General features: G+C 41.2%; 1 protein-coding gene and 1 long non-coding RNA gene across 6 annotated transcripts in view; one reads left to right on the top strand and one right to left on the bottom strand.

The window, feature by feature from the left end:
* Positions 1–26189, top strand: part of wscd1a (WSC domain containing 1a) — a 109645-nt gene that overhangs the window by 65515 nt on the left and 17941 nt on the right. For 2 of the 4 annotated variants that reach the window (XM_069912110.1, XM_069912111.1), the window contains 3 exons: positions 5280–5394; positions 5775–5959; positions 24540–24661. In XM_069912110.1, coding sequence (XP_069768211.1) covers positions 5280–5394; positions 5775–5959; positions 24540–24661 — 422 coding nt within the window. Of the gene's footprint in view, positions 1–2919; positions 3005–4974; positions 5057–5279; positions 5395–5774; positions 5960–24539; positions 24662–26189 lie in introns of those variants that run through there. The other 2 variants (XM_069912113.1, XM_069912112.1) reach the window with 2 other exon arrangements.
* Positions 17274–26189, bottom strand: part of LOC138749985 (uncharacterized) — a 79418-nt gene continuing 70502 nt past the window's right edge. The window contains exons 3-5 of one of the 2 annotated variants that reach the window (XR_011348989.1): positions 21968–22209; positions 19690–19836; positions 17274–17359 (exon numbers count right to left, since the gene is read on the bottom strand). This is a non-coding gene — a long non-coding RNA (uncharacterized lncRNA). The remainder of the gene's footprint in view (positions 17360–19689; positions 19837–21967; positions 22210–26189) is intronic. The other variant, XR_011348990.1, reaches the window with a different exon arrangement.

The following is a 26189-nucleotide window of genomic DNA, read 5'->3' on the forward strand; positions in this document are numbered from 1 at the left end:
TTAATTGTTTTAAATGTTTTTTTAATATTTTTATTATTTTATGAATATTTTCCGAAGAATTTCTAATGGCTGGCTAATGCAGTGTGGGAGATCACTGGGTCGTTTTCCTGTTATCGCCCTCTGTATGAGTATGGGATTGTTACATTAACTTGGGGGTTATTTAGTTGATCTATAGCTTGGTGTTAACATTTACCTAGATATTTTCACTGGTAAGTCATTAGCCTGTTTGGAACTTACTAATATAACTACCATAGAGTCAATCATCTAAATAATTCCAGAGGTTCTTTTAGAGTGATATCTCTTTTGGAACACATTTTGAAATGAAAATGGGAAAATACAAATACAGTACGACTCTGATTACCTGAAACGGTCGGGACTGGGCTTATTTCAGATAGTTTTTTTTTGGCGAACCGGTCATTTTTTTAAAAAAAAACAGCCCAGAAGCAACAGCAAATCCACTGGTAACAGTGTTGAAACAAACAAACAACAAGGGAAAAAGTTTTAAGCATTAAAATAATGTTTCATTCTCACCAAAAAAAAAAATTGGCCACTGCTGATCACTGAGGCCCTGGTCGTGCCAGGAGCCAGAGGGTCCCGGTCCTGCCCGGGAGCTTGAGGTCCCTGCTACCACCAGGAGCCCGTGCTCCGCTTCTGCTGGCGCCGGGGCCCCGACGTCCCTGGTCAGTTCAGCTCCAAAAAGATTTTTGGAGAATCCGCTTTTGGATAATCGGAGTTGTACTGTACAGTTCGGGAAGAACAGATTAAAAATGCATAAGCTTTTTTTCACTTGAAACTTTGCAAAGAGTAGGATACATATCACTTTTGATTTAATTCAAGATTCTTCTAAGTGGAGCTTCAGATGTTTTGGTATTGGTGCCCTTCTTTCAAGAAAGGGGTATCTGCCCAAGGTCGTACCCTTGAGGCTATGCATTTTAAAATCCATTGCATTTGTATCAGTTTTCTTGGAGGGAGTGGGGAAGATGTTTGTTTTGGGCAGGATTTAGTAAGAAAGGACTGGTTTCCCATCAGCTGTTTGGGGCTGGTGTCAGCAATGAATTTCACCATTATCACATACAGCCTGTTACTTTCACAAGAACCCCTCAAGTCCGCTATGCTATTCAAAATGATTGAGGCTCAGCCTCGAAAGCTTTCCTGAGCTCAAAATTGTATCTTCTTCCATTTTAAATCCCTCCCATAATTGGGCCTACAAAACGTCTAATGTAGAGGATTTGTCGTTATGTTCAGTTTTTGTTTGGAGCCTCACAGCAGTGAGCTAATTTCATCAACACTTTATTTTATGCTGAGTATATTGAGGGCACACTGTCTTCAATGTACCTGGTGATGTCAGAAATAGATTGTTGGCAGCTGCTTGGGTCCTGCTGTTTAAATGCTTTGGTTTCTGTGGAAAAGACAGCTTGTAACACGCTGCTAAAGGTTGTCTTTGCAAGAATGAAAGGTGAACAGAAGAGAGGGGTGGAATATCCAGCAACTGCAGAACATTTGGACGTCTGAAGTAAATAAAATGCTGGAAACGCATGTTGGGTCAGGCAGAGAGGGAAACAAAATAAATGCTTCTGGCTTGAGGTCATTCATCAAGATTTAAGTGTTTGTGCTACACTATCAAGAACTCGAGAGACGAGAGTTGCGGAATTATAAGCTTTTATTTACAATAAACTTGAAGGTCATCCTGTGATGTGACCCAGGCTTTCTGGGGAGGGGTTGTGGCATTGGAGCCTCTATACAGGGTCAAGAGGGAGGAGCCACAGTTCCAGCCACAGGATGGGGCAGAGCCAGATTATAGAGAGTACAGCAGTTCACCACAGTTTGGTTCGAGAAACTGGAGTAGAGCTCAAGCAGGAATACTTGACCACTGAATACTTCACATCTTGATCCCCAGACATGGGAACTTGGCTTCCAGGTGACTGACCAGCTTCCTGCAGGGTCAGTGGAGGTGGGGTATCACAAGAAAAATCCTTCACTATCTCCTCATTCATGCAGTTCAAGAGACAACATGGCAAGTTGGGGATGCTACTTCACATCTGAGTTCCAATGAAAGATGGACATGTGATGCCATTTGGTATGTCCAACGTTCAAGGACAGCACCTTCACAGGACACGTCCTTGCTAATGCCAATTTGTGAGCATTGTAATGGAATGCAGCTTCCAATCTGCTTTTACACCACAAGCTGAGATAACACGAGCCTATCCCAAACATTCATTGCAAACAGCGGCTCGTACTGCTTTTGACATTATCCCATAATCCAACACCTTACTACATTTTCAGTTGATGACCTCAACTCTTTGTTTTGATGACGTTATTTAAATTCTGATAAATGTAGGTCAGCATTGCATCACCCAGCTGAAACATCTGCACAAAAAAATTGTGAAACAACTGCATCCAGTAGCTAGGATGATGATGGGCATTTACATTGGCGATAGATTTACTGGATTAATTGACATTCACTGCAGCAAATTAAATGCTTCTTGATTGCTTTTTAATTATCCTTAATAAGCCTTTAACTTGTACTAATTTGGTAAATGATATAACAGTTTGTCATTTTGCCCTGTTGACATTTTAAAATGCATTGTACAAATCAGGTTCACTTGAACATACACTTCAAGGATGCATCTACCCAGCATTAACCTCTTCTGGAGAAAATGTTATTCTTCTGCCATAAATTAACGTTCCTTTCCCAGTCATAATCCAAGGGAAAGCTCAGCAAGCGATAAACTCTGTTTTTGTGCCATTACTCTTGTAATACAAAAAAAAATAGCTGTTCAAATGCACAGGAAATGCTAAACGTAATTACCTGTACTTCAACACCCAATTGTCTATAAATTAACATTTCAACTATAGCATAATATTTAAGATCAGTTTAATCATTGAGTTTATTTCTGCATGCAGATGCTGCCTGTAAACAGTTCTACTTACAGAATTCACGAATCACCACCAAAAATGTCAAGACACCGAGCAAAAATGTGTTCATATTAAATTTATGAGAAAAGTAAATATAAAATATTTTTATACCAACCCTCTTTTTTTTTTACACAGCTGTGCAGGAAATGCAGCCTCGTATTTCCAAAAATTGCAATTCAATCTCCAAAGGGGTTGATGTGACTATCCAAGAGGTTGAACTATGCCAGGGTGTCGATAAATGCCAGGGTGGGGTGTCTGTAAGATGGTTTTGAATGAACTGAGATGGTGAAAGGCACTGTAAAATAAAATACCAACTCCATTTTTTTTTTCTTGAACTCTTTTTTTTGTGTGCATTAATGCCTGTACTTCTAGTAGCAGAAAGCACAATTTCAAGGCATGTCTTTATGCAAGTAAATCCCTTCGGGGGTTGCCCAGCATTTTAAAATCTAGCTGTGTGATTATCTGGAGCTATAATAATTGTGACCTGCTCTGTCCACTTTGTACTGCTTTCAAACAAAAATGAAAGCCTTTCAGTATGTTTATGATTTTACAGATATCCACACTCTAGGTAGGATCGTATTTAAGCGAGAAAGAGTGCAGGAAAGATCCACTTGGATATTGCCAGCACTGGAAGCCTCGAGTCATAATGAGATACTTTTTTTACCCACGTTATTGCCATATACATGGCCCATTACTGGAAGCCGGCTTGCTTGTTCACACAGAAGAAATGGCGGGTCAGTGGGTCCTTTTGCACAGCAAGCCGGCCTCCTGGAGCAAAAGAGGTGGGATGTCACATCACAGTCCTTTCCTGTTTGGACCTGGCAACACGGCTCGCCCTTTTACACTGGCCACACTTCGCCTCTGATACCACCTCGCTTGGTGGATTAAAAAACAGATCTGAAATGGTCCCCCCAAATACGCCTTCGTCACGCTTATTCAGGTAGGTGAGGTGGATTATATCTGCCTTGAAGTATCAGTGGAGGGAAAAAAATGTAAGAGACTAGATAGAATGGAACTGTTTCCGTCAGACCAAGAAAGTCTATAAAATTGTGAGAAGCATGAGGTCACAGTATTGTTGCTGGGGTAGAGGAGCCTAAAACTAGAGGGCAAGGGTTGAAGATGAAAGGGGAAGATTTTAAGGGAATCTGAGCGGCAGTTTTTTTTTCCCACTGGAAGTGCTGGATGTTTAGACATGGTAGAGCAGGTACAGTAAAAAAAAATTAGGAGACATACATGGTTTATGGGTTAAATGCAGTAAAATTGAATTTGGTTTGATGTGCATCTTGTTGGCATTGGCCGGTTTGGCAAAAGAACCTAATTCAATGCTGTTATTGTTCTATACATTTATTTATATTATACAAGAGTCTTCAGTGTGATTGTAGTTTTTGGATAATTAATTTGCATTTTTGAGAACATTTCTCCCACCAATTTATGAAAAGAGGCACAATATGTGTCAATCGACCAAAAATTTAAATTATACTTCGCAAATCATCTGAAATATTAGCATAATTTTCGAGTCATTCTTTAACTAAATTAACGCAGAAAAAAGTTTCATAGAATATACACAGAACGGTCCATGACACTTGTACATATCCCAGTGAAAGGCTTTAGATGTCCTAAAGACAAGTCAGCTCTTGGAAAGTCTGGAATAAGAAACCCATGGGCTGAAATTAACGCAGCAAATATTCGTACGAGAAAGGTTCCTTTTACTAAGTGCCAGATTTGCCAACTTTTTAACTCATGATCACAGCTGCAGGGACACTGTATAACTTTCCTCTAAATGATTTTTGAAATGACATTTCATCATCTGACTTGTCTTTCACCCTTAACCGCATGGGTGCAAATTGAAGTTTCCCGCAGTAGGTTAAAGAGTGCCCATTCTACTCTTCAGTGCGTTGTCTGTAGTTGGTCAGTCTCAATGACTTCAAAACAATTTTCCTTGCCAGAGAAGTCAGGGCATTTTTTTTTCCAGAGTTTTGTTATTGAATATTTGTGGAAGAAACAGATATTTTGTGCAAATATCACAGTAAAATACAAATGAAAATTATGCCATTACAGAAAAAATTGGTACACTGATAGCATCAAGTCTTCGATACCAACTGCATAATGCCTTTTCAATTCACCATCCAGAGGCATTAAAGTAAGTCAAATCATAGTTATTATCTGCACTGACCAGCAGACTGAGTTGATGAACATTGACTGAAAAATTTCTTTGAATATTTGAATTAAGTTTTGTATCAGTCTTAAATGTCCTGCTTCAAACAAGCAAACCCTAATTTACCTTTATGCTGGTCTGGGGTATGGTGCAGAATGTGACCGTGGAAATGATGTCGACCTTAAGGCAGCTTTGTTGTGCTTTACAGCCACACACATAGGATGTTTCAGAGATGAATCGAAGGAGAAGGCTCTGAAAGGAGCAGTGTTTTATGACTTTCGGAAAATGACTGTCTCACAGTGTCAAGACAGTTGTGCAGAAAGGTAAGGGAATGATGGATTCGATATTAATTTTACAGCTTCTCATTTTTGCTTTGTTCTAAATTTGCAATGATTAAGATTACAATGGATTTGTTGAAGGACTCATTGGTCTTCAAACGACGTTTGATCCAAAATTCATCCAGTTAATAAAACAAGCTCACAGCCCTTTAATTGCCAATTAAATTTATTGGGGCATGTTGCTATATGTTCATTGATTTTTATGAAGAGTTGGACCAGTTAGAGATGCCACTTTTTTCAAACCAGCTGCCTATTAATTAGCACTGCTGTCTCTTGAAATCAATGGGGTTGGCTCTCACCTGGAATCAGATTATTTTGGGTGCACTCTGTATCTCTCTAATCTGATAGTATCTTCATCTCTGCAGAGGTTACCTTTATGCTGGACTGGAGTATGGTGCAGAATGTTACTGTGGAAATCGAGTGACCTCAGCCAGCGTGAGGCAAGGGGATTGCAACATGGAGTGCAAAGGGGAGAAGCACTCGATCTGCGGCGGTGTGAACCGGCTGTCGGTGTATAAAGTAGAAGACCTGCGACCGAGCCACAAACGATGTAGGTTTCTTTCTTTCTTCATAATACTAAAAGGGACATCGTGCAGCACCACACACCGCCCCCGGGTTAAAAACATCCGATTTGCAAGCAACTCGTACGTGAACTGACAAGCTGGCCGGAAGTAGAATGCCATCAACTTCCGGTTGGAGTGCGGTTGAGTCTGCATCGCGAGAGAGCTCTCATGTGATGCTGCCAGCGCCCAGCAGCACGAGAGAGTATCACAAGCGTGGGAACGGATTGCCTGTACAGTACTTATTTCGTCTGAGTGACTTGTGAACCAACAGTTTGGTGACTCGTTGCTCGTTAAAGGCAGCTAGAAATGAACAGATGCTTCTTTGTAGCTAATTTCACCTCCAAGTTTCACGTGGCAAAAATCCTAATACCCCTGTACTCCAGTAGTACCTCCCCCACCCTTCTCCAGCAGCAGAATCAAACCCTAATATATACTAAGATAAACATTTGACTAACTGACGCTAAATAAAGACCGTAAATACAAATTCGAGTTAAAGACAGACCTAGGTAAAAGAACTTGTTTTTAACCCGGGGGCTGCCTACAATTGATAAAACATTAATTGTGGTTGAACATTTAATTTAAGGCCCTGAGTGGGGATTCTTTGACCCTCACTGCCTCACTGCAACCTCAGCCATTTACCTGCATTTATTTGTCTCATTTGGTGTATTACAATGGCATTAATTTCACTGTGTTTTAATTCTCGGCTGTAATCCATTTTTCATGGTGTGCTCTTTATCATGCGAATATGGGGAAGCCCATGTAGGCAGCCGGGAAATTAGATGACCGTTTCTTGAAGAGATTCCTCAGTCAAAGCCAGAATGATCTTTCCTCATTGTGTCTCTTGAGGGTCCCTTTTGATGAATCAGCTTCTGCTCTTTTACATCTGTTGTTGGTATTAGTCCCGGCGTAAGCTATCCATCTTGTGAGAAAACCTTTTCACATGAGTATTGCAGTTTCTACTTCTTCCCCCACTGCTCTGCATCTGCCCTCTTCCTAAAAGGACATTGGTAGAGTCATAAAGAGATACAGCACATAAACAGGCCCTTTGGCAGATCGGGTCTGCTTCAACCATCAACCACTAATCCAATATTAATCCTATATCTATCATTCTCCCCACATTCTCTTCAACTCCCTTGACTGCCACTCACATATGTGGTATGTTCATTGGCCACACTAGGGGAAATTTACTGTGGCCAAAGAACATACCACATTGGGGTATGTTGGGGAAGATATGCAAACTCCACATTGGCAACACCTGGGGTCAGAAATGAACCTGTCTCTGGCATTGTATGAGCAGAAATTGGCTATTCAGCTCACTGAATCTGCCCCACCATTTAATCATGAGCTGATCCATTTTCCCACTCAGCCCCACTGCCCAGCCTTCTCATAACCTTTAATGCACTGATTAATCCAGAACCTATCAATCTTAAATACACCAAATGACCTGGTTTCCACAACTGTCCTGTGGTTGCAAATTCCACAGATTTTACCACCCTCTGGCTAAAGAAATTCTCAACAATATTCCAAGTGGACACCCTTCAATTCTGAAGGTGCTCCCTCTTGGCCTAGACTCTCCCACCATGAGAAACAACATCTACTCTGAGCAGATCTGTTACCTATGAGACAGTCCTATCTCAAATAATTTGCCTAATGTTTGGCTCTAACCCATGGAAAAACACAGAAATGCTGGAGGAACTTTGCAGGTCTCACAGAGTCCATAGGAGGTATATAAATTAAAACTGGTTTCAGGCCTGACCCCTTCTTCAAGGTGACCCGTGACCTTGAGATTAAATGTCTTGTGCTCTACTGACTTCAGAAATCAGGGTTCTATCGGAACTGAACCTGCAGACTTTTTCTAAATTGGGGAAGAATTAAAATAGATGCCATAGCAATTACTGAGTTCATACTTGAAATATCACTGGAGAAAATTTGCTTGTCCAGGTGGTAACTGTATAATCACATCAGGACAACCCATTCTGCCTCTAAGTTCTCTTCATTGACCCTTTAATGCTATTAATCTCAATGGCAATAGCATGGCTAAAGCACACACACTACCATTTTGGATTAAATGTCAGATATCTCTTTATTAATAGTATTTGAAATATAATCATTGTCTTCAGAATAAGGTGTGAAATTTGTCTGTTTCTGACTAGACATTCATTCAGTGGCAAACTGTACTCCTTAGAAATGCTCCTGGATGCTTCTCTCACCTTTCACATGATGTGATATTGCAATTGCCATGAAATCTGGCATGTAGACCTTGCTCTCCTTTTTTTTAGGGACTGTAAAGCACTATATTCTGTGAAAAATCCAGCATCCTGCTTACAACTTAGTCCGCAATGGATAATTGCACCCACCAATGTAAGAAGCACAATTTAGGAAAACTTGTGTCTCCGTTATCTGAGTTATTGTTATTTAGCGGTTTATTGTCACATACACTGAGATGCAGTAAAATGCAAGTTTTTGCTAGGGTTTAGAGAACTAAAAGGTCAGAGCAGAGCATTGTAAAACAAGCAGTTAAAACAATACAAAGGCATAGTTTGATTTAATTTGGAACTTGGATCTTTTTGAACAGACTAAAGATGTTATTGGAGTGGGAAAGTTCAATGGATTTTGCCCTCAATGTTGTAGGAATGTGGACACAGTTCGGCAGCATGGGAGCGTCCAGTTGGGCACTGGAAGTGGAGAGTGGAGCATTCAGTCCTCTGCTGGGTGTGTGGGAGGCAAAGGTGTCCGGTCCTCTGCTGGGGGAATGGGGAGGCCTTCCTGGCACTGAGTGGGAGCAGAGATGCCCTGGCAGTGTGAGTGGCAGTGAAATGCAGAAGTCTGCAGGCACTCTGACTGTGGGGTAAAAACATGTAGAAATACTGGAGGAACTCGTACATTCTTGCAAAGTGCAGTGAACTGGAATTCACTGTTTTGATTAGACAGCCAACCCCTCCTCTTGGCTCTGCCCCCGTTGGTCCCTATATAAACCCTGTTTTCCCGCCTTACCTCTGATTTACCTGGACTATTGAAGATACCAGCCGTTAGTTGTAAGGTAATAGAAGCATGTTGCTCCTCACAAGTCTCCGAGTACTATCGATCACGTTACACAGTGCCCATGTGAGGGAAAGATATGTTAATGATGTTTTGGGCTGAACCTTTTTTCAAGGTATAAGCAAAGAACAGGAAAGGGTCAGAATAAAGACTGACAACAAAAGGTGTTATTTGGATATGATAGGAGGGGGTGAGAATTGATTTTGGCTCTGTGAAAGGAGACAAAGGGAAGAGATGGACAGAGCTGGGAGAAACGTGAGAAGGGGAAGAGGAAGGGGGGTGGTTTAATGGAAACTGGAGAAGTCGATCTTAATGCCATTCAGTTGGAAGTTGCCCAGGTGGAAGATGAGGTGTTGCTCCTCCAATTTGCAGGTGGTCTCAGTCTGGCCATGCACGGGACCATGGACAGGCATGTCAATGAGGGAATAGGGCAGGGAATTGAAATGGGTGGCCACTGGGAGATCCACACTGTTGCTGGGTGAGGGAAGGCCGTGTGGCAGACAAAAGTGATCTCAGCTGAGGTCTTGACCTTCAGGATAGAAAATTTACTGATGTAAACAGGTGATCAAAGGTTGCTGCCCAACCTTGTCCCCACACTGTTGGCTTTGTGTCTCTTCAGCAATAAAATACTGGAAAATTGATAGGTTCACAGGAAAATTTGGAATATTTAATGTTGAATCTTTCGCCATTTTTACACAGCCCTTGAATGCCAGGTTTTACCTGCCTTTCAAGCGCTGTGGGAAAGCATTGAAGGTGGATTGAGAGGATCTAGACGTACCTGGCTTTGATCCACCAAGGTAGGTAGTCTCAGCGGTGGAACGTATTGGATTCACTGAAGCCGGCTTTTTTTTCAGTTCTGTGTGAACAAGCAAGCCGTCTTACAGAGGTGGGTCGTGTATATGGCAATATAAATATGTAAAAAAGGGCTTCCATTGCAGGCTCTCTCAAATGGTTCCTACGTTCATGGTCAGGAATACAAAAATTCTAATGTAGATCTATTATGTACAATCTGTTTGGTTTGATCAGAGTTCAATACCCCATCTGTGCCTCATTGAAACTAAAAAAAATTCATCATTAAAATTTGTCAGTATCTGGTTTAGTGGAAACGGCTGATGGCCTTGTGGATAATCATGTGTAAAATATGTGTGCTCAGTGGGTTCTTAACCTTTTAACAAAGTTCATAGAAGAATGTATAGTTTTATACACACGAGACACAAAGATTTCAAAGGAAATCTGTGGTGTTTATTTAAGAGCTTTGCACGGTCTGTTTCCATTGAACTTTGTATAAATATTGTTGCAATCCAGTCAGTTCTACTGCACCATCCTTAAAGTAAAAATCACTGTTGATAGTCCATATGAAAGATGCTGCACCTTGAACTTCCCTTAATCTGGAAGAGCTTGTTAAACTTCACAGTAGATGTCAAAAAGTTGTTTCCCATGGTGAGAGAGTCTAGAATAAGAGGGAACAACTTCAGGATTGAAGGGAATCTGCTTAGAACAGAAATTTCTTCAGTCAGAGGGTGGTAAATCTGTGGAATTTGTTGCCATAGGCAATTATGGAGACCAGGTCACTGGGTGTATTTAAGGCAGAGATTGATATGTTCTTGGTTAGCCAGGGCATCAAAGGTCACGGGGAGAAGTCTGGGTGGGTGGGAAAAATTGATCAGCTCGTGATTGAAAGGTGGGACAGACTCGATGGGCTAAATAGCCTATTTCTTCTCCTATGTCTTATGCTATAGAACTGAGGATATACAGCTAGAAATATTTAGCAGGTCAGGTAGCATTTGCAGAGACTAAAACAATTTTTGAAAAATATTCACAACTTGTTTTTCAGATCTCTGGCTAATTATCTCTTCATTTGAATCTCTTCCAAACTGATGTCACTAATTGCTTGGTAACCATGTTTTGCCAGTTGTCTGTCCAATTTGTCATTAAATTCTTCCTATCTTCCGTTCTCAGATCTCTTGAAAAATTCTTGATGTGAAATGTTTTAAAAAGTTTCCCTCTTCGTAGTGATTGGATTTTAAATTTCTTTTAACCATCTTACTACTCCAAAATATATCATAATAATTTGAAAGCAGAAAATTTTTCAATTGCAGGTTCACGATAGATTTTGCACTTGATTGCCAAATTAATTTAAATAAAACTTGAGAGAAAATGATATTGTTTAAAATGGGTAGCAGTTTGTACTGAGCTAGGCTCAGCACCCAGCCAGGAAATTGAAGAGTTTCATTAATTTGGGATTGGAAGAGTGAATGTAAAATTGACTCGTGAGCTCTGCATGTGACTCCTGGTCATTGAAATGCAGCAAGTTGAAGAGGTGAAGTCTCTCTCAATTCACTTCCCTCCCAAGTCCAGCTATTTGAACCTGCCTGCCTTTAACTCCACCTCTCACATTCCCTTCAGAATAAGATTGACCTTTAGATGCTATTACTAATAACAGGGACTGTCTGAGGCAGCATTTTGGGGAATGGTGCTCAAATCTTTAACACATTTACCAGCAGCAAACAATGAGGCAGGAATTAAATTTGAAGCTTGGTCATCCATACACTCTTCTTTCACATTGCTCTGGAAATTTAAATGCTGGGTGCCAAATGGTCAGAAATGGATGATGGCAATCAGTCAGAGAGCCAAGATGGACTCTGTATAGATTTGCTTCTGCAATCAGGTAAACCAACATTTTTACATACTTCTTGTATCCCCTCTCCAGCTTAATATTGGAAGTGTCTATTCTTTGTTTATGGATTCTCATTCTCTTAAATAATGCTTGTCGGCACTTCTCATGCAGCAAGAATTTGATTTTCATCCCTTGGGCTTAACGTTTCTCCAAAGAATGTGGTGTAGAATTTTATTCTTTTCATACACCCCTTGAATAAGAAGCTTCAGAAAGATGGTGATAATGGACACCAGCGCAGGCAGATATTGGTTATATTGTAAATCTGAGTCTTTATTGAATCACTAGATATTGAGTGTTTGTCATTGACATTCTGAAATAAATTCTGCTCGATAAAACCAGGCCCTCCCCAACGATGGGTACGTTGGAGAGGCGTCCATAGATCATGATATATCCTCATCAATGTCTCCTGTTTTGTCTTGTACAGAATCCGGCCTCTACTTTTTACCAATATATTTTCTGTACCTTTATTTTTTTTTGCTGGTTGCTTGTGACTGCCAGTTGCTTGAATTCTGGATTACAGGGGTTTTACTTGACTATTCATTCTTGCTGAGATTTACCTCTTGGTATCAATTATCCTCTGATTCCAAGTCCACGTGTCCATTTACATGTATAAACTTCATTTTTTGCTGTAATGGTAGAATTTTTGAGGAACAAACTGAAATTGTGATTTTCTTGCTTATCTCAGTCTGGGAACAGCTCCTGGACTTTCCAATAATGGAGCTGCTTCAGGGACAAAGTCATCCTTTGTTCAAGATTCCAGCATCTCCATTCTTTGTTTCTCTGAGAGCATTTTTTGTTTTGGTAGAGGAAATAAATAGGCGGACTATTTTCTAAATGGTGAGAAAATTGAAAATCCCCAGATGCAAAGGGTGTCTTCATGCAGGATAGACTGAAGGTTGAATTGGTGGTGAAGAAAACAAATTCAGTGTGCAATTCAGATCAGATCAAATACTTTTTTTGTCGTAATAAAACAGAAATGTAACAAAATGCAGACAAAGATTCTCCATCAGCATTGCCTGGCACCCCTGAGAGTCAGAGGAAGAGAAGTAAAGGAAAGTCCCTTTGGAGTTAAGAGAGTGGAATAGAATATAAGAGCAGGGATGTGATGTGGAGGTTTTACAAGGCCCTGGTGAGACCTCACTTGGAGTTTTGTGAGCAGATTTGGGCTCCTCATTTAAGAAAGGATTTGCTGAGGTTTGAAAGGATTTTGAGGAGGTTCACAAGGAAGATGAAAAGGTTAACATACAAGAAATGTTTTACAGCTCTTAGCCTATAATTACTGGAACTAAGGAGAATGAAGTTGGTGGTGGTGGTGGGGGGGGAGCGCAGGAGGGCAGATCTCATTGAAATGTTCAAAGGTATGGGCAGAGTAGATGTTGAAAGGTTCTTTCCCATGATGGGAGAGTCTGGGACAAGGGAACACAACTTCAGGATAGCAGGGCACCCACTTAGTAGCGAAAAGTGAAGGAATTTCTTTTGCCAGAGGGTGGTGAATCTGTGAACTTGTGGCCGTTGGGTTTGTTTAAGGCAGAGATTAATAGGCTGATTAGCTAGGCCATCAAAGGTTATGGGGTGAAGGCCAGGTAGTGGGGCTGAGTGGGAAAATGGATCATGATTAAATGGAGGGCTGAATAGCCTATTTCTGCTCCTATGTTTTATGGATATCTTTCTAATCTGATCTAGGTGTGTCCGCTCCTCATTAAAGGTTCCTTTGGCAAGTTGGTATCTTTTCAAACTTTCATGAAAATCTGGTGAAACACAAATAATTTAACCTCTAATACTCTCCTTGATGTTTATCATCGGGGGTTTCTTGAGGAGGGTCTTTTTATTAACTCTGAGCATCTGCCTTATGTCTTTACACTAAAATTCAACAGCTGATTTGCTTCATCTATTTTTATTTTAAGCATTTTTTTTGTAAAGACCATGAAAAAACATTTTTATCTCTTTTTGCGTGGAGCGTTTGTGCTGAAAAGATGGGTTCATAGGATCACAAAATTTAAGTTAAATTTAGACATGCAGCACTATTGCAGGCCATTTCTGCCCATTAGCGGTGCTACTGAAATACTACAATTAATCTACAGTCCTTGTAGTAAAACATGAAAATCTGCAGACTCTGTGATTGAAGTAAAAGCATTCTTTGGCTTGGCTTCGCGGACGAAGATTTATGGAGGGGGTAAAAAGTCCGCGTCAGCTGCAGGCTCGTTTGTGGCTGACAAGTCCGATGCGGGACAGGCAGACACGGTTGCAGCGGTTGCAGGGGAAAATTGGTTGGTTGGGGTTGGGTGTTGGGTTTTTCCTCCTTTGCCTTTTGTCAGTGAGGTGGGCTCTGCGGTCTTCTTCAAAGGAGGTTGCTGCCCGCCAAACTGTGAGGCGCCAAGATGCACGGTTTGAGGCGATATCAGCCCACTGGCGGTGGTCAATGGGGCAGGCACCCAGAGATTTCTTTAGGCAGTCCTTGTACCTTTTCTTTGGTGCACCTCTGTCACGGTGGCCAGTGGAGAGCTCGCCATATAACACGATCTTGGGAAGGCGATGGTCCTCCATTCTGGAGACGTGACCCACTCAGCGCAGCTGAATCTTCAGCAGCGTGGACTCGACAGCATCGAGACAGCATCGAGTAAAAGCATAATGCTGGAGAAACTCAGCAAACGTGTCCTTTATGCAGCAAAGATAAAGATCTCTAACCAACGATTCGAGCTTAAGCCCTTCATTATGAACGAAATGTAGGTAGGTGGGAGGGGGGAAGCACAAGCCCACAGGCAGAAAGTAAGGGTGACGGCAGGAGGGCACACCAGCAAACAATGGGAGGGGAGTTGGCTCTGTGAATGGAGCGGGGAGGGCATGGAGAGGTGGAGGAAAGAAGGCAGAGGGAGATCGGGGAGTGTGCTGGCAAAAACCGGACAACTTAAGAGCCTGATGCCTGGTGTTCCTGAAACTAGAGGTGCTGGACTTCAGGACTCTGCACCTTCTTCCCAAAGGAAACAGTGAAAAGACGTTGTGACTTGGATAACGGGGTTCCTTCAGGATGATGGCTCCCCTCTTGAGCCAGTTTCACCAATAAATGGATAGGCCATTTTAGAATAATTGCTTCCAATAAGATGGTTTTCATACATCCAACACCGTGGGAAGAAAATGCTTGCAGTTTATAATTTCCCTAGATACTTGTTAGCTATTTTTACAGGTCTGAAAATACAACTTAAGCTTTGTGAACTAGATCCATCAGTGTTATCTGTACAATTCGCATGGAAATCAAAATATATTGTAGAAGAGCACAGCTTCACTGTCAGCTTTACAATACAAGCATCTTGTTGTCTGTGAGATTCCTCAGATGCTTGGCTACTCAATTGTTATTGCTGTGTCTCAGTTCATCTTTTATAAGGTGCTAGCCATTAAGACTCCAAACAACCTTTCTGACCCTAAAAATTAAGTGAGGAGTATATTTTTCTCTGTAAATATATTCAAAATTTTGCATTGTAACTTTCTATCACCATCTAACACCATTTTAATTTCTCCTTAGGCAAAATCTTAAATCCTCAGAAAGGGTAAATTGAGTGAGGGTTTTTTTTAGACATCCAGCACAGTAAAAGGCCCATGAGCTTGTGCCGCGCAATTTACACCCAATTAGCCTACACCTCTGGCATGTTTTGAATGGTGGGAGGAAACTGGAGCCCCCGGGGAAAACCCACGCAGACCTTGTAATAGTTTAATTTTTAAAAATCTTAAACCCAACCCGCCAACTGGGTTTAAAGAGGCAGCCAGCCAGCTCAATGTACTCTCAGTTCAATAAATTCGTGAAACCACCTCCTCTCATCTAACCTGCACCAAAGTCAACAGAAGCAAGGAACTAAAGGCCCAATGAAATCAGCTGCGGCAGGAAAGGAAGGTCCTTCCCAGACCATCCTCTTTCACAGGGGCCTAGTGTCAAACCATTCCCTCTGTGGTCATCTCCACACTGCCAGAGAATCAGCTCAGGCAATTTGCCAAGAGCTGTACTGTGGGCTTTGGGATGCTCACCACAAGATTGGCAGATGATACCAAGGTAGGTGGAGGAGCAGGTCGTGTTGAGAAAACGGAGCCTGCAGAAGGTCTTGGACAGATTAGAAGAACGGGCAGAGAAATGGCCAAATGAAATACAATGTCAGAAAATATATGGCCATTCATTTTGGTTGGAAAAAATAAATGGGGAGAAAATTGAAAATACCCAGATGAGAAGGTACCTGGGAGTTGTCATGCAGGCAAACTTGCCTGCTGAGTCGGTGGTGAAGAAGGCAAATGCAATGCTGGCATTCATTTCAAGAGGAATAGAATACAAGAACAGGGATGTGATGCTGAAGCTTTATAAGGGCCTGACGAGTCCTTGCTTGGAGTATTGTGAGCAGTTTTGGGCTCCTCATTTAAGAAAAAAATGAGCTGACATTGGAGAGGGTTCAGAGGAGGTTTACAAAGATGATACCCGAAATGAAAGTGTTATCAGATGAGGAGAGTTTTACAGCTGTTGGCCTGTATTCGTTAGAATTTAGGATAATGAGGGACAGTCTCATTGAAACATTTCAAATGTTGAAAGGCATGGACAGAGTCCATGTAGAAAGGTTGTTTCTCATGGTAAGAGAGTCTAGGGCAAGAGGGCACAACTTCAGGATTGAAGGATGTCTGGTTGGAACACAGATGTGGAAGGATTTCTTTCGCCAGAGGGTGGTGAATTTGTTGTCACAGGCAGTTGTGGAGGCCAGGTCATTGGGTGTATTTAAGGCCTGGGAGAAGGCTAGGCAATGGGACTGAGTGGGGAAAATGGATCAGCTCGTGATGAAATTGACTTGATGAGCTGAATTTCTGCCTTATCAAGGTAAGGCTGTCAATAGGTCAACTCTCATAAACAGGTCGGGAATTAGAAAGTTTTGCATTTCCCACCTCTCTGCTCAATATCCTGCTGCTGTTAAAATTCAGCTCTGAATTTCTTTCTGATTTTTCATTTGGCATTGAATTCTCCTACTTTAGTGTACACTACCCTCTTGATCTTTGTATTAATTTAATTGGCTGCTGAGATACCAAATGATATGTTCTGACAAGTCAGCCCACAGAAAATCTAAACAAAAGCCAACTACTTAATGGCAGGAGACACAAGCTGCCTTGCAAAGTACTTACCACTCGATTGAAATAAATAATTCTATGGATTAACATTACAATACATGCGTTACAAAATGTCCGGAGCTTTTTAGGTTAATCGTGGACTGGAATGGCTTGTTACCATGCTGTATGTCTAAATTTAAATATAAATTTACATATATATTGATATCAGGAGCTATCATAGTACATTTATATTCTGTATAAGTCCCAAGACATCACGTGTAATGAAGCTTGTAGAGACATAGGGTGGAGGTCATAGTCAATATGTGATGGGAGGTACTGGGTATTTTTAGCTACATTCAGACCATTATATGGTGATGGGTTGCAAAGGAAATATCATAAAATACATAAAGGCTATAAAGTGTAGACAGATCCCAGCCCTGAATATGTTGGGCTTAGATCTGCCCAAAGCCTTTAGGGGTTAACAGACCAGGCCTTCCATTCACCATGGTCACTGCATACCTTTTCGATGCTATTGTGTAGCTCCTGGCACCTAAATCCATTAGCGAGTAATGTTTACACAAGTCCCAGGGGTTAATTTTTCAACCTGGTAAACAACACATTGTGGTTAAGCACAAAAGTGCGCAGATCCTGTGAATGTAGTAGAAACACTAGAGGAACTCAGGGCCCATAGGAGGTAAGGTTGTTTTACTGACATTTCAGGCCTGAGCCCTTCTTTGAGGTAAAAGTAAAAACCAGGCAGGCATTTGAATTAAAAGGTTGGGGAGAAGGGAAGAAGGGGTAGGATCACAGACCAACAGACAAAAGGTGTTAATGGGATATGATTGATTTGGAAATGTAAAGTTTTCAATATTTTGACAAAATAAACTCAGAGAAAGACCAGGAATTGCAGAGGTGGAGCAGGTTACTAGCATTATGAGGAATGAAGCGATGGGTTGAACTTTGGTGAAACTGTTTTTATTTGAAACATGCTATTCCAGGAAAGTTTATTGCTCTGGAAGCACAGGTTGGGTGTGTGAGGGAGGAGGGCAAATGGGTGAATGGGTCTTAGGATACAGGTATCAGTTTTCTTCCTGTATTATTTTGATTAAATAAAATTGTAAAATGCAGCAATTTGAGTTAATATGCCAGAATTGGCTTGGAAAATTCACCTATGCTGTGAATCATAAACCCCCAGATCATCTTTGTCACTTCACGTCACTTAGCTGCCTTTCACAGGTGATTACCTTTAGCTTGCTCATTATTTTTAAGATCTTGCTGGACATGCACATTAGCTTTCTGCTGTGAGTTTAATGAGGAATTAGGGGCTAGTAATTAAAATTATAAGTAGCTTTTAATATTTTTAATGCTTTGCTAATGCAGCTCTCTATCTTCAAAATGAACAATTTAGTTTTTTTTTCGTTTTGACCCTGAAATCCTGGATATAATGCAAGAAAAGTTTGAGCCCAGTGTTTCCATGCAAAGACTTTGAGTTGTGGTTGGTGCAACGTAACCAACATCAGAGTTTTCAAATAATTTCAATTGTTAATTTCCTTCCTGAACATTGTTTTTTTTTTCTTTCTCTCTCTCTCCGCATCCAATGCTCCTCTTCATTTATATCTCTTTATTAGTTTGGCACAGGATTCACTCATTCTGCTTGGCAAGTGTAAGGTGATGTCAGATTTCAGATTTATTGTCCGAGTACATACATGACATCACATACAACCCTGAGATTCCTTTTTCCTCCGAGCATGGCAGAATTACCACTAATTAGTAGTGCAATTGTGAAGTTAAACCAGGGCAGTATATGTCAGGGCACTGGAGAGTGTTGTGGAAGGAGCACTTCAGGTTACAAGTACCATACCTCGATCCCAAAAGTGTTTAACACAGGTAGGCAAGGTAGTGAAGAAGATACTTCGCGTGCATGTGTACGTCGGTTAGGACATTGAGTGATAGAGAGTTGGAACATCTGGTTGCAACTGTATAAGTCATTGAAACGGCTGTATTTTGAATGTTTATATTTGCTGAGGTATAGATGTCATTAACTTAGAAAAGGCCAGAAAAATTCACAACAATGTTGTGGAAGAATGGCTAGAGTTATAGAGATAAAATGGATAGACTGGGGCGGTTTTACCTGGAATGTCAAAAGGTGACCTTTATAGAAGCATGTCAAGTTATGAGGGGCACAGGTAAGGTGACTAGTCAGTCTTTTTCCCAGGTATGGGAGTACAAAACTGGAGGGCATAGATTTAAAGTGATGTGGAACATTTTAAAGGGGATCTGAGAGACAAGTTATTGGCATAGAGTGCGGTGGGTAGATGAGACAAGCTGCCAGTGGAGATGGGACAAGCAAGTACAATTATAATGTTTTCAAGACATTTGGACAGGTATATGCATAGGGCTATTGGCCAAACGCAGGTAAATAGGATGAGCTCAGGTAGGCAACATGGACAAGTTGAGCCATGCTGCTTAGCTCTGACTCCAAACCCAGTGGAATGGGTTAAAGAAGGAATGCAGAGCTGTTACACTCTGATCAGCCGTGATCTTGTTGAATAACAGAGCAGACTTGGAAGGCCAAAGTGCTCAGTCCTGCTCTTAATTTCTATGTACCTTTCTAATGATCTATGTCATTTTGACTCCCACCACCACTCCCAATGCCGTAAAATGGCCATTCTCTTGCTCCTTCTATTTAATCTGAATTGTAAAATGGTGGGAAGACATTAATCAGTGCACATTTGGTGTTGGAGGTTAAATGAGCAAGTAGAAAGTGTTAGTGAAACATTTTTCTTGTAATTATTGATTTTTTTGCTTGTTATTAAATTTCATTGTTGTGAATGATGATACAGTAATTCACTCCAACTAGCATGAAGCAGCTCAGAATAATTGACACTGTTGCGCTGCCCTGCATTTCAGAATTATGCTTATTCATTTACTTACTAATTTGTTGGAGACATTGTCCAGTGGTGGCCAACCAGGTCAGATTTCTTCTTTTGTTCTGCAGGGAGGTCACATTATAAATGTTCTTCTCATGTACATCTGTTGCAGCCTCATGCAGGTGTTCCCATAGAGAAGGAGATGACAAATCTGAGAGAAGAAAATGAAGTGGACTAGTGATTAGTCCGATATTTTAATGACCAATATATTGCAGCATCCCTTGGCGAGCTCTCCACTGGCCACCGTGACAGAGGTGCACCAAAGAAAAGGTACAAGGACTGCCTAAAGAAATCTCTTGGTGCCTGCCACATTGACCACCGCCAGTGGGCTGATATCGCCTCAAACCGTGCATCTTGGCACCTCACAGTTTGGCGGGCAGCAACCTCCTTTGAAGAAGACCGCAGAGCCCACCTCACTGACAAAAGGCAAAGGAGGAAAAACCCAACACCCAACCCCAACCAACCAATTTTCCCCTGCAGCCGCTGCAACCGTGTCTGCCTGTCCCGCATCGGATTTGTCAGCCACAAACGAGCCTGCAGCTGACGTGGACTTTTACCCCCTCCATAAATCTTCGTCCGCGAAGCCAAGCCAAAGATATTGCAGCATGAGGTCAGCATTTAATTATTGCAAGAGCAAAAGCTAATGTTAAATTTAAGGGAAGAAGATTTCAGAATGTTTCATTCGTGTTTAAATTTCTTATCTTAGGTACATGGTTGATTTTTGCAGGAAGAATGCTTGGTTGACGTGCACTCATTCCCCCAACAATTTGCTTTAATTGTTTTGTCACGTTATAATTTGTATTTGTTTTAAGATGCACTCGAGTGAACACTTTAACACTGCAGGAACCACCACTGTGAAAAACGTTGGCTGCCAATCTTAACACCTGGCAAAGGATGGGTTGGGAGCAGATGGACTGTTTTTCTGAAATTTTGACATGCTGCACAGTAACAGGCCCTTTCGGCCCATGCCGCCCATTTATACCCAAGTGACCTCCACCCCTGGTATGTTTTTGAATGGTGGGCGCAGACTGGAGGAAGCCCCGCACAGACACGGGGAGAATGTACAAACTCCTTACAGACGGTGCTGGTTTCAACCCTCAGTCGATGTTGCGCTAACCACTACACTAACCGTGCTACAGGATTCAAACTGCAAACCCCAAAGTATTAGCTGGAGACCTTAACCAGAAGATTATCTGGAGGGGTTGTGGTGGAAAACATTTGATTCTAGATTCTTTGGTACTTCCCACACAAACTCTTAACAACATGTTTCTTTAGATGAAGCTCAACAAACTCGTTAGCAAAACTCTAATGTGGGGAGCTGCAACTACACCATTCCCTTCCCAGCCATCTCATTGTTATTGCAATGCTGGGATATGCATTTTCTCTTTGTTCAGGCAATGCTTCTGGCATTGGGCTGTCAAAGAAATTTCAAGGCAGCACTGTGTGGAGACCTCATTTGTAGGCATGCAATCTGAGCATTCTCTAAGAAGAAGAAAACAAATCTCCCTCACCCATTGGAAATATGCATTTGATCTACCCTTCGGAGAAATGAATTGTAGCTTTTCAACAACTTTTTCACTTGCAGAAAAAAAAACTGCTGTAATACTTGGGTTGGTTATCAGCATCTGCGAAGAGAGGGGCAGAGACCCGTGATCTTTCATTGGGAACAGTTCTGATGAAAGGTCATCAATCTGAAACATTGAGTATTTTGTACTGCCTGACCCACTGAATATTTTAAGCATTCTCTGTTTTCGGATTTCAACCATCTGCAGTTTTTTTTTGGGTTGTTGGCACTTGCTGTTTGGCCTTGCTCCCGTCCAATGCTTTCGCGCTAAAATCTTGCCGAGTAAACAATAAAGAGGTCTCGTGCACAATTTTATGAAGACCGTAGTGTCCTGGCAGCCAGCCAAGGTATCCACTCATCGAAAGGATGACTAAGTGGCTGTTCAACTGATTCCTGTTTTGTGGGACTCTGACATGGAATACCTGTACTCCAAAGTAATTTGTTGTGTGAAGTACTTTGAGATCTGTTGACAGGGCAAGGCACCTTGCAAATGTAATTATTATTGTTGCTGTCACAATTAAACCAGTTTACAGCCAAGTTTTAGAATACTGAGCAGCAGGAAACACAAGTAAACAGATGCTGGAGAATTGTAAGATTTCAATCTTTGGGGATCATCTTGGCATGTCAAAAACTTTAAAAATTGATCTGCGAGACTTGATGGAATCTAAGGAGAATTATCATGAATGTGTGTGTGTGGGTTTTGTTTAGTTCTGTTTACCTCCTGCTGATTTAAAATCATGGATGAGGGTCCCTGTTTTCCACAAGTGTCCTCACTGGAGAGAATAGTTTCCATTTCACTTGATGATACTACTGTTTGCAGAGGTGGGTGGGTGGTGGGGGTGGGGGGGGAGATAAATTAATTATTCATCTCTCCACAGAAGTCTGATCCTCTGAGTTGTTCCCAGCACCTTCCATTTCATTTGATTTCTAGCATCTGCAGTATTTTCCGTCCTTTTCATTCTACCAGAGAGAGATGTGAAATGATTGAACTGGGAAATGGAAGAAAAGACAATGAAATCTACAACTTTATTAGGATGTACTGGAATAAAAGGCAAAGCTGCTGCTTAGAGGGTAAATAGAGAATAACGAATAATACTCCAAGTTGAAGCCAGTGGAATAACGACTCGTCAATACTTCATCAAAGGAATTTTATGAATCAGATAAATGCACAGAAGTGTTGGAGAAACGCGGCAGGTCCAGTAGTGTCTATAGGAGTGCAGCATTGGATAGACAGGTAGTCCCCATCTTGCGACCATCCACACATATGACCGAATTTTATAGCGCCTAAATTAAATATAAAATTCATGCCGTTTGTTGTTTTTCACATACTACAACAGGGATTAACAGGGCATGTAAGAGCCAAAATGTGCGCACTTACCTTGTTAGTCGGGGTCCCAGGGCTGCGCGCGGCCGTCTTGATTCCTGCGCACATGCGTGAGTTTTCGGTTGGTGCATGCGCGAGAGCTAAGGACGTAATTTCAATATCAGGGCACTTAACTCACACGCATGCGCCAACTGAACTCCAACATGCAAACCCATCGCGCATGCGCACAGGGATCAAGATAGCCGCACCCAGCCCTGGGAGCCTGGAACACTGACTAACAAAGTAAGCATGGACCAGAATGTGGAAAGATTTGCCAAGGTTGATTGTCAAATGTACAATGAAAAAAGATTTAATAAAGTTTGCTTTAAGACTTTGGTGCTCCATGCGCGCGGGCACAATTTTGACTTGCGTCCATTCCAAGGTACGACGGATTCATTGGTCCCATGCAGTTGTAAGTCAAGGACTACCTGTATATCCTTGCCTCCCTACTGTGAAACCTGCCAAATTTCTCCAGCAGTTTTGTGTATTTATCATGATGAGAGCATCTGCAGACTTTCTCGTTTCACTCCAGTGGGATGGTCTGTTTTCTTTGGTGAGTGTTACTGAATCAAAGCGTATCAATTTGGAATTTTGGCATTTGCTCAGCAATTTTATATGGAGAAAGTCACTGGCAAACATTGTGGGAACGTGCATTCAAGAAGCAGCTTATATTGAAATAATATGGGTCCAATCTGATTATTGGGTGTGTGTTGACATTAGATATCAAATCAAACAAGGAGATATTAGGAAGAGCGACTGGGATCAAATAAATGTTTTTAAGGTGGTTCTTGGAGATTGGAAAGATTGAGAGAATGGTATACCACCATTTGGGGCTTGTAGGGCCAATGGAAGTTTGATTCTACAAGTGACGATTATTAGGACCAGATCAGTGATGGAAGAGAACAAGTAAAACACAAAGTTGCAGAAACTCAGCAGGCCAAGCAGTGTCTTTTATATAACAAAGATAAAAATCTTTATCTATATAAAAGACACTGCTTGGCCTGCTGAGTTTCTGCAACTTTGTGCTTTTACTTCAACCACAGCGTCTACTGACTTTCACGTTTCATCCCACTCTACCAGATCCAGAATACAGTAAGTTCTCCATCTGGCACCAATGGGGATTGGTATCAAGTGAACTTGATATTACGTGTTGTGTGGATCGACGAATTAACGGCAAGGCGCACCAATTTTAAACTTCTATATTTTTTTACCTTTTTTGTTTATAAACCGGTTGCTTGAATTTCAGTTAACAGGGTTTTTTTTTACTGTATTTATTTTTCATTCAACCAAAATATAGTTGCTGTGTTTGTCATTAGTAGCTAAACATCACTCATCAACATGTTGATACATAAACATCAATAAAATCCAGTTACTTCAGTTCTCAGTGCAGGTAATTGTTTAACAGTTCCTAATTTTGCTATTTTATTCATATTAACGTTGCACTATGAGATGTTCTTTCAATATCACATCATCACCTTCTCAAATTTGTCATGAATTTCACAAAAAATTAGTATAAATTGGGTAGATAAAATGTAATCAGTGTACAGTGTTGCAACATTAAGGATGCCCAAGGTTTTGTTCACTGGTCATCCTTTGCCTTGGTGCTGTCTTTTATTGTAAATATGCTCCGCAAAGTATCTAAACACTTTTTTACTCTTTAATGCAAATTCGTGTTGCTAGCCTGATGTACTGAGTACTGGTCTTCACTCAATGTTAGAATATTTTGAAGAGTTCTTTCAATCGTCTCCCACAGAATTCCTAGCTACATTCTCTTGGTTGGGTAAGCAACATTTTAAACAGTGTTAGTGGAGTCCTCACCTGTGTTCATTTTTTTTAAAAAAAGAGTAAGTTGTTACTTTACTAAATGTTTCAACAGACCTATTGTTGGCTTGGCTTGAAGTAATAAGCGCTTTTTATGTTGCTTCAGATAGGAATGTTCTCTATCGAGGATGTTTCAAGATACCCAGGAATATAACTGAAACCTTCCCGGTCCATTCGATTCAGCCTAATTTGACCGTTGTTAAATGCACTGAGTTCTGTACTAAAAAGGTAAGTGCAACCTTTCCCTGAAGAAAACCAAAGCTGGTGCTACAGCTAGGTCTTGGATCCTTGTGTTAAAAGAAATAAATGCTAGAGGTGGTTGATGGTTGGCTTTGCACTTCAGCTTGGTTTGAACATTTAAGCTGCAAGATGGACAGAATTCCTATCCAACAGTTCAGTGGACTTTCTCACTGGAATGCTGATGTTGTGGCTTTGATATTTGTAAGCCTCATTACATAGTACCCTTGGATTAAGGTGAGGTTCCTGAACTGGTTCTAGTTGGGTTTGATCCTCCATTAGGCCTTTTACACCCATGAACAGAAAAGCAATTGGCCAATAAATGTGAAAACAAATGTAAAATACTTAGAAGCTGGATTCTTTTTTGACCTGTTCTATCAAACAACATTGAGCAGAAAATACAAATCTCTGCTTTTTCAGTTGTTTGCTGCAAGGTAGTAAAGTCTTCTGATATGTGGTTGGTGTCTTATCATTTTCTTCAGGGGCAGCCTTGTGTCATCCAGCCATTCACAGATTAAACCAACCATAGGGATCTTGTAAAAATGTGTGATGATTCAGACTATAAAACTAGGGGTCTTCTTATCCAGCAAGTGTAAAATCCGAACCTTGTATCCTATGGTTTAGACACCCCCATGGCAATGGAGAACAGCATAAAATACTCCCTTAAATCCTCTGGTCCTCTCACTCAATAGCCCCTTTTGCACAGCTACATCAAGGTGGGAATATTGTGCAACACTTTCTATGAAAAGGTACGAATATGGGGGGGGGGGGGGGGGGGGGGAGTCATTGTAGTCCCATCTTTAAGTCGGCAGCGGAGGTAGTCACAGTGTAATGAGGGCAAGCTGGGCCCAGGACAGGAAAGGATGTATATTATATGTAACACTAGACGCCAAAGCTGTTATGTTACACGTCACGCCTCTTTTGCTTCCGGAATGCCGGCATGCTTTGTAAAATAACACAATGGGGCAGCATTATGCTGGCGTTGTTTGGTTCAGTGTAAACAAGCAAAGCGGGCTTAATGATGGGTCTTCTTTACGGCAGTATTGCAGGATCTCTGTGTAAAAAGGGCTAAACTTTTATTGCTGAAACTTGCGTTTGGGAAGCTGGATTGATAGTAATGTTGTATTAATACAATTACAATGTATTATAAAACTGTCTGACAGGAATTAAAATAACCGCACAGCAAACAGAGTTAGCTGTTGCAAATGGCGACTAGTATAATCAGCCAGGGTCCAAGGGTGCATTCTGTTTACACTGTCTCATCTGGCCAATCACAATAAATCTTGCAGTGACACGTTGCTATCTACCCAGGAATAAATGTGCAATGAGTGGAGGAACTACACCCTGGCCAATTCTCAAGAAGCATGTAGCAGACATGGACAATGAGCACTCAACCATATGTGCCAGATCTGGGCTAGCAAGTATAGCTCAGAACCTACATCTTGAGTGGAAATTCTGGAGTCGTCTTTGTATACCGACATGTACGGTATTTTATTTCTAAATAGTAATTGGATGACTG

The sequence above is a fragment of the Narcine bancroftii genome, chromosome 14, assembly GCF_036971445.1.
Source record: "Narcine bancroftii isolate sNarBan1 chromosome 14, sNarBan1.hap1, whole genome shotgun sequence".
Classification (NCBI taxonomy): Eukaryota; Metazoa; Chordata; class Chondrichthyes; order Torpediniformes; family Narcinidae; genus Narcine; species Narcine bancroftii.